Source organism: Gossypium arboreum, chromosome 6 (genome assembly GCF_025698485.1).
Source record: "Gossypium arboreum isolate Shixiya-1 chromosome 6, ASM2569848v2, whole genome shotgun sequence".
NCBI classification, from domain to species: Eukaryota; Viridiplantae; Streptophyta; class Magnoliopsida; order Malvales; family Malvaceae; genus Gossypium; species Gossypium arboreum.
In genome coordinates, this window is record NC_069075.1 from 132,896,924 (window position 1) to 132,903,649 (window position 6,726).

At 32.7% G+C, this 6,726-nt stretch overlaps 1 protein-coding gene and 1 pseudogene across 1 annotated transcript; one reads left to right on the plus strand and one right to left on the minus strand.

The window, feature by feature from the left end:
* The first annotated feature begins 670 nt into the window (after positions 1-670).
* LOC108484527 (uncharacterized) lies at positions 671-2,119 on the plus strand. Its single transcript, XM_017788347.2, has 3 exons — positions 671-1,350; positions 1,441-1,613; positions 1,738-2,119. Exons 1-3 carry the CDS (start codon positions 817-819, stop codon positions 1,877-1,879), a joined length of 849 nt encoding a protein of 282 aa, XP_017643836.2. The 5' UTR covers positions 671-816; the 3' UTR covers positions 1,880-2,119.
* Positions 1,854-3,278, minus strand: LOC108484856 (equilibrative nucleotide transporter 8-like; annotated as a pseudogene).
* Between the last annotated feature and the right edge of the window lie 3,448 nt (positions 3,279-6,726).

A 6,726-nucleotide genomic window follows, 5' to 3' on the forward strand; every position in this document is an offset into this window, starting at 1 on the left:
ATCATTTACAATTTTTTAAAAGATGATATAAAATGTTATTTGAAGTATGTAAAGGATATAATTATTTTATTTTAGAGATAAATCTTAAAAGTATGATTTTAAATTTTCCTAAAATTAAAAATTTAGGTGTAAGTTAGAACTTCCTAACATTAAAACTTTGCCTCCGCCACCACCTTTCAACACATATGATATTTTTATGAAGCTGGCGAAAAGCCAATTTTAAAGTAATCTCTTTTATATATCTATTATTTTTTTACATAATATTTATAACTATTTAAATTCGTTTCAATACATTTAAATTCATGTAATCTTTTATTGACAATAATATTTATATTAATTAAGTTAAGACTCAATTAATTTTTTTTTATTTAATCAATAAGAAGAACAGAAAAAGGATTAAATAAGAATTAATTTAACTTTGTTCATAAGTAACAAAAAAAAAAAAAAGAAAAGAAGAATAATCTTATATTAAAAATCATATTACTAAGTCAAATAAATTAAATTAATCAACGAAAACGACTCGACTCTCGAGCCATAATTCTCATTGATCCTGGACGACAAGCAGATCTTTAAAAAACCCAGCTCAGCAAAAACCCACGTGCAAATCAGGTGTTATTAGATTCATCATTTAGATCAACGGTCCAGATCTTCTCTGTTCATTTGCTTAGTCTCCCTATAAAACCCTTTCACCGCCTCTTCTCCTTTTCCAAACTTCTCTCGTAAACGCTGCAACAGCAGCAAGCAGGCGAAGCTCAGGTATTTGATCCCTCATCTTTGGCTTATTTCCGAGTATCGACCCTTTCATTTTAGTCCGAAATGATTTTGAGGAGTGCATCAACGCCGTTACTCAATTCATTGGTTCCACATTCTAAGGAGCCATCGCCGGACCTCGAGTTTCCGTACCAGATTTCTCGAACCCGAACCCTTTCGTTCACGGTTTCGTGTTCGAGCTCGATTTCGGTTGGATGGAGCGACGATTCGACTCGGAGGATGACGAGGGCGGTGTCGGAGACGGATCTCAGGGACCTAGTGGTTCCGAAAATTAAAACCATTCAGAAAAATGGCGGCATCTTGAATGGGGTCTGTGTTGAGGAAGAAGAGGTGGAAAATGAAGAAGCTGGGTTTGAATGGTGGAGAGCGTCGTCTCTTGGAGTTGAGGAAGAGTGTGGGATAGGCGGTGGTGGACGAAACATCTGCGGCGGCGGTGGTAGAGGAGGTGGTGATGGATCCGACGGCAGTGATAACGAATGGAACGGGAAAGACAGCACCGATACTTATTATCAGAAAATGATCCAAGCTAATCCTGGAAATTCGCTTCTCCTCAGCAATTACGCTAGATTCTTAAAAGAGGTAACTTTATTTATTTGTTTCACTAAAAGAAAGATTAAAACGAACTTTTCTGAGTTTTGAGCTCGATCTAATATCCGAAATCTTAAACAGGTTCGTGGGGATTTAGTGAGAGCCGAAGAATATTGTGGGAGAGCAATCTTGGCAAATCCAAATGATGGGAATCTTCTCTCCATGTACGCTGATTTAATCTGGCAAACTCATAAAGATGGTCCTAGAGCTCAAACTTACTTTGATCGAGCCGTTAAATCTGCCCCTGACGACTGGTAAATACCCTTGAAACCAATTTCTAAACTTTGAGTTTTAATCGTTTTGTTTTTTTTTTTTTTTTGTTTCATTACACAATGATTAACATAAATCTGCATATATATATTTTTATGAAATATGCAGTTTTGTACTAGCATCATATGCACGGTTTCTTTGGGATGCTGAGGAGGAAGACGATGAAGAGGAAAAGGCTGGCGAAAATTTTAGTAATGGATCAGATCAAAGCTTTTTCCATGGAGCTCCTCCTTTGGCTGCTGCTTCTTAAGCCTCGGGTGTGAAATAACTTGTATTTAAGCTTTTTTCTGACTTTTGGTAATTTCCTCCCTTTTCTTTAGTTATATTTTGATTCGTCTTTTGAGCTTTTATTTAATTAGATTCTTTGCAATTGTAGAAAAAAGAGTGAGATTTGTAGTTATTTGAGAGCTCTGTTTTGCTCTTCTCATTCTTGAATCCATGTTATGTAAAAGTGAAATATTAAGATATGGAAATGTATTGTTCATTAGAATCTTCCTCTTTTGTCTCCTTTTCTTTTTAAACCTTAACCCCTGTTATGTTTTGTTGCTCTTTTGTTGAAAACTTTCAGGGAAGTGATGATATTTTTTAAGCTATAAGCTCTTTTTTGCTGTTAATAACAATAGGCACGAAGGCGTATAAAGGTCTTTGATCTTATGAAAGATCAAATGATACAAAACCAACCAAGTACTGAACCACTAACCAAACCAATTCCCAGGAACACGACCAATACAATCGCAGATAACTCTGCTTCCGAAACCGGCAAGGACTTGGGGCCTAGGATCATGAGCACGCTTGTTAGGTATCCATTTTGTGAGACCAAGCATAAACCTAGCAACCACTACCAGCACTTCATTCTTGAGCTACTCCGGTCCGTGAAGGTAAGCGGTGAAAACTGGATAGAACAAAAGCCTAGATATGCAACTCTGTGAAGCTTTCTTTATGCTCTGCATTACATAAATTGCAGTAAGAGACTTCCCCATGAAATCTGCGACATCACACACTGAGCAAAACAGGATACGAAATCCCGAATAAGCTTGGATTCCATATTCTCGGCTACGAATCCTGGGAAAATAGGTAGTGTGACGATGTATATCATGAGAATACCAAAAGCTTGCCAGCAAACCTTTCTTTTTAACTGTCCAAAATTGTGGCCTTGAGCAAAATGGGTCATTTTGGAGAAGCCTCTAATGGTGTTGGAGAGCGGTGGTGACTATAAAATAGAAGTGAGCACTGACTTGGAGATCCTGCGGGGTTTGAGGAATTGAAATCTTGGTTATTATTCTCAGGATGCAAACCAGCAGACCTGTTTATCAGATAACGAATACTAACAAATTTTTTTATACAATTTTAGAATTATTCATAATTCGTTTCAATCTCTAAGAAGAGGATAAATGCTCTTCAATATGTATTTTTAGCATTGACAATGATTTCTAATGCCAATTAATTTAAGATTTAGTCGAGAATATTAATTAACTTGAAAAGAACTATATCCATAAAAAAAATAAAAATATTAATAAACTTGAAAAAGTATATCAAAATATATTGATAAATGACACATAATACATAACAATATCATAACAAAAATAATATGTTCATACATTATTAGTTACTATGTATATTACAATATGTATATTACCCGAGCTTAGCATATACTTTTGAGCTTCTTCGGAGGAGGGAAAAGGGAGAAGCAAAGGGTAAATTACATTGTTGATCATTCAATTTTTATAAATTTTCATTTTAGGCATTGAAAATAGAAAATTTGTAAATCGGGTATTACCTTTAACAAACTATTTTCATTCTAGCCACTCAATTTTAATAAGTTTACATTTTAGGTCACTTTTTGTTAATTGTACACTCATTCTAGCCACTCAACTTTAATAAATTATCTTTTTACAATAACATTAAATTAACGACGAGTGACCAAAATAAAATTTATTAAAATTGGATGATTAAAATTAAAATTGCTGTCAATAATAGTGTCTGATTTGCAAATTTTTAATTTTAGTGTCCGAAATAAAAATTTATAAAAATTGAGTCATGAACAATGTACCTACCGAAAAGGCAAAGAAAAGAAAAGGTACTTTGATTTGATTAAATTGTGAAATCAAAAATTTTTTTTAAAGATTTTTGGCATCTTTGATTTTTTTTCAATTGAACTTTGCCATAAAAAGATATTTTATATTATTTGAAGACAAAATTCACAAAAGGATATACTTTAAACATTTCATTTTATAATTAAAAACAAGAAACAGAAATTTAATTTATGTGAAAAACTTGAAAAAAGAAAAGATTAAAATTTAGCCTTTTTCTTTAATAAAATAAAGATGATTAATTTATTATAAATTAATTCATTGTCTGTGATATTAAATTTGTTCAAACCAGTCCTTTTCTAACTTCATAAAGTGGTTTTAATATTATTTGTGTTGAAAAAGTATGGTAGGAAATAGAGATCTTTCCAAACCAGTCCTTTTCTAAGCAGTTTTTTTTAGTCTTCGAATTGCTTATTTGGTTTTGTTCGTATTTTGAGGCTGGGGTTTTTATCAAACTTCACTATTTGGTGTTCCCAAAAACTTGTGGTCATACACAAGGCAGGAAGGTGTTAAGAGAATTAAAGCAGCAGTTGACGCTTATTCAACACTGCAATTGAGAGAGCAAAGTTACTTCTTCAGCACTACAGTGAATCTGGTTGGTGTATTTTTGGTAGTTTATCGTATATTTTTGTGATTGTTGCAATGATTGTGTGCTTATGACCTTACTGTTTAAAAGGCCAACTTTAAGAACAATATCTGATGATATTTTATGTAGTCTACCAAAGAGCTCGAGTTCTCATTATTGTCCACTTTCAAAGAGACAAATCCTTCAAAATTTGTTTACTCGTGCCTATGAGCTTAAATAGACTTTTTCCTTTTAATCTATGTTGTCTCACTCATTTGATCTACTTTCAGGCTATAACCACTAATGTCATGGTTTCAAGATTTCAAAAAAATGAAGAATTTGTTTGGAACAAGGTTTATGCCAAATTCAGAGTATGGTTCCACTTATGCTGGTTGATGAGGTTTGTCAAATCCCATGTGCACTAAACCATTGTATTTGATTGTTTATTAAGTTATTATGTGTGGTATTGTGTTCGAAGTAGGGCAACTAAGTATTGTTTGAAGTACACATCTATTAGATGGGGACGGAGTACGGAGAATGGAGATGCCATCAAGTTTAGTAGGCTTGGATTTGTGGTTTGTCTTTTTATATTTATGCTAACTTTGTAAAATTTGTTATGCTTGAACCTTTTATGATGCATAACAGATTTGATGTTCAGATACTCCAATGCGCAATTTTATTAATTATTAGATGATTTTTTTTCTTTATTAATATGATTGATTTTAATTATATTTCTCATTTAGTAATTTTTTAATAAATACCATTATAAAATCATAAATTAATATTACTACTGTAAATTTTTTTATTGATATAAAATCATAAATTCTTTTACCCATCGAAACTATTGGCAAATACCAATAAAATGGGTAAAAGTTACAAACTTGAACTTTGCCGACAAAATTTGTTCTTCAATTTGTCATTATAGCATTCAGTAGTGCACTGACTGACAAAGTGAATTGTCAGTAAAGGTATGGTAAAATAGTTGCCCTTTAAAGAAACTTTATTGACGGACAAATTGTCACAATAGGATAAAAGGTATATATCAACGGGCTTTTACTGTTGCTATAGGGTTATAGCGACAACCCCCTATAGCAACGACCAATACTTCGTCAGGGTATCCTTGCTGACCATTGGTATAAATCCCCTTATTTTACCGCTGTATTTATTTCTTCAGCAAGTGATGAGATTCGGGTCACACAATCTCTAACAATACACTATACTCTTCCACACCTAAAAGTCTCTGACCTTTGCCTCTGCTTCCAAATATTTCTTCTCTCAACAATATTACCTTGTGATAGTTTGGTTCAACAACTAGCTCTCCTACCTTAAGATTTGCCAAGCTTGCTTTGCTAAAAGGGCTTTGTTAAGCAATCACATTTTGCGAAAGCCAATCCTACCACTTTCCTTTGGTAGGCATAAGTGGTCCCAACTGCGAAAATAAACCTTTCTCACTTCACTCGTATGACCCTACCAAAGGTCTCATATTCTTTTATCAAGTTAACTGCATAAGTGGTTCGCGACGAAACGTACAAATGTACATAATTGTTATCAAGTAATAAGTAAATAAAAGAATTATCGTCTCCACAGGGACTGTATCTGTTAATCAAATAATTGAAAAATTATGAATTTACAAGTTGGTGAAGAAAACACAATATTTTTGAGTGATAGATGTTAAATTAAACTAATTAACTAAGTGCAAATTAATCCTAAAAGCAAATAATATGAAGTAGAATGCAAGGTGATTTAGCAGTAATTTCACAAGTTTAACAACAATAACATGAATAAACTAGAATAATTACAACACTTGACTCAATTCATTCTCATCTTGTTCAACAATATTCTAGAAAAATTCCATGGCAACTCGATCATTCATTAACTTGGAATCTGATATAAGTTCTTTCAAAGTCTTACGCTTAGAAAAACATGTATATTTCTATGTCCACATTTTATTAAGGATTCCTTAGAATTTATGTGAGGTAACAGAGACGGATCATATTTGAAACAATTTAATCACACAAACCTAAAGTTATGCAAGGTAATAGACCTCTCCTGAGTTATTACGAACCTTTAATTTAATCGAATCAGGATCTAATTTAAGCAAGCACCTTCCAATTATTGTGTCCATTAATTGTCATTTGGTCAGGATTGATCAACTAATTCTAATGCATCCAAACATGTTCTAATGCATGAAATACATAAATGATTTTAATTGGAAGCATGAACAACTGAGGCACAGAACATCATAAACATGAATCAAATGGATTTTATTAAATTATTGCAATCATTCCAGCTAAAATAAAATTAAGTCATCATCGTTAATGGAAAAATAATTAAAAAATTGCAAACATATTTGAATAACTAAGAACAAAAATAAAGAATAAGGAATAAGGAACTCTTGATGGTTTTAGCAATTCTTTGAAGACTGATTATGGTGGCTTCCTC

Bases quoted from the DNA above. Each gene is read 5' to 3' on its own strand.
- LOC108484527 (XM_017788347.2), top strand. From the start codon at position 817: ATGATTTTGAGGAGTGCATCAACGCCGTTACTCAATTCATTGGTTCCA. The intron at 1,351-1,440 runs GTAACTTTATTT...AATCTTAAACAG, and splicing joins ACGCTAGATTCTTAAAAGAG to GTTCGTGGGGATTTAGTGAG. The intron at 1,614-1,737 runs GTAAATACCCTT...TGAAATATGCAG, and splicing joins AAATCTGCCCCTGACGACTG to TTTTGTACTAGCATCATATG.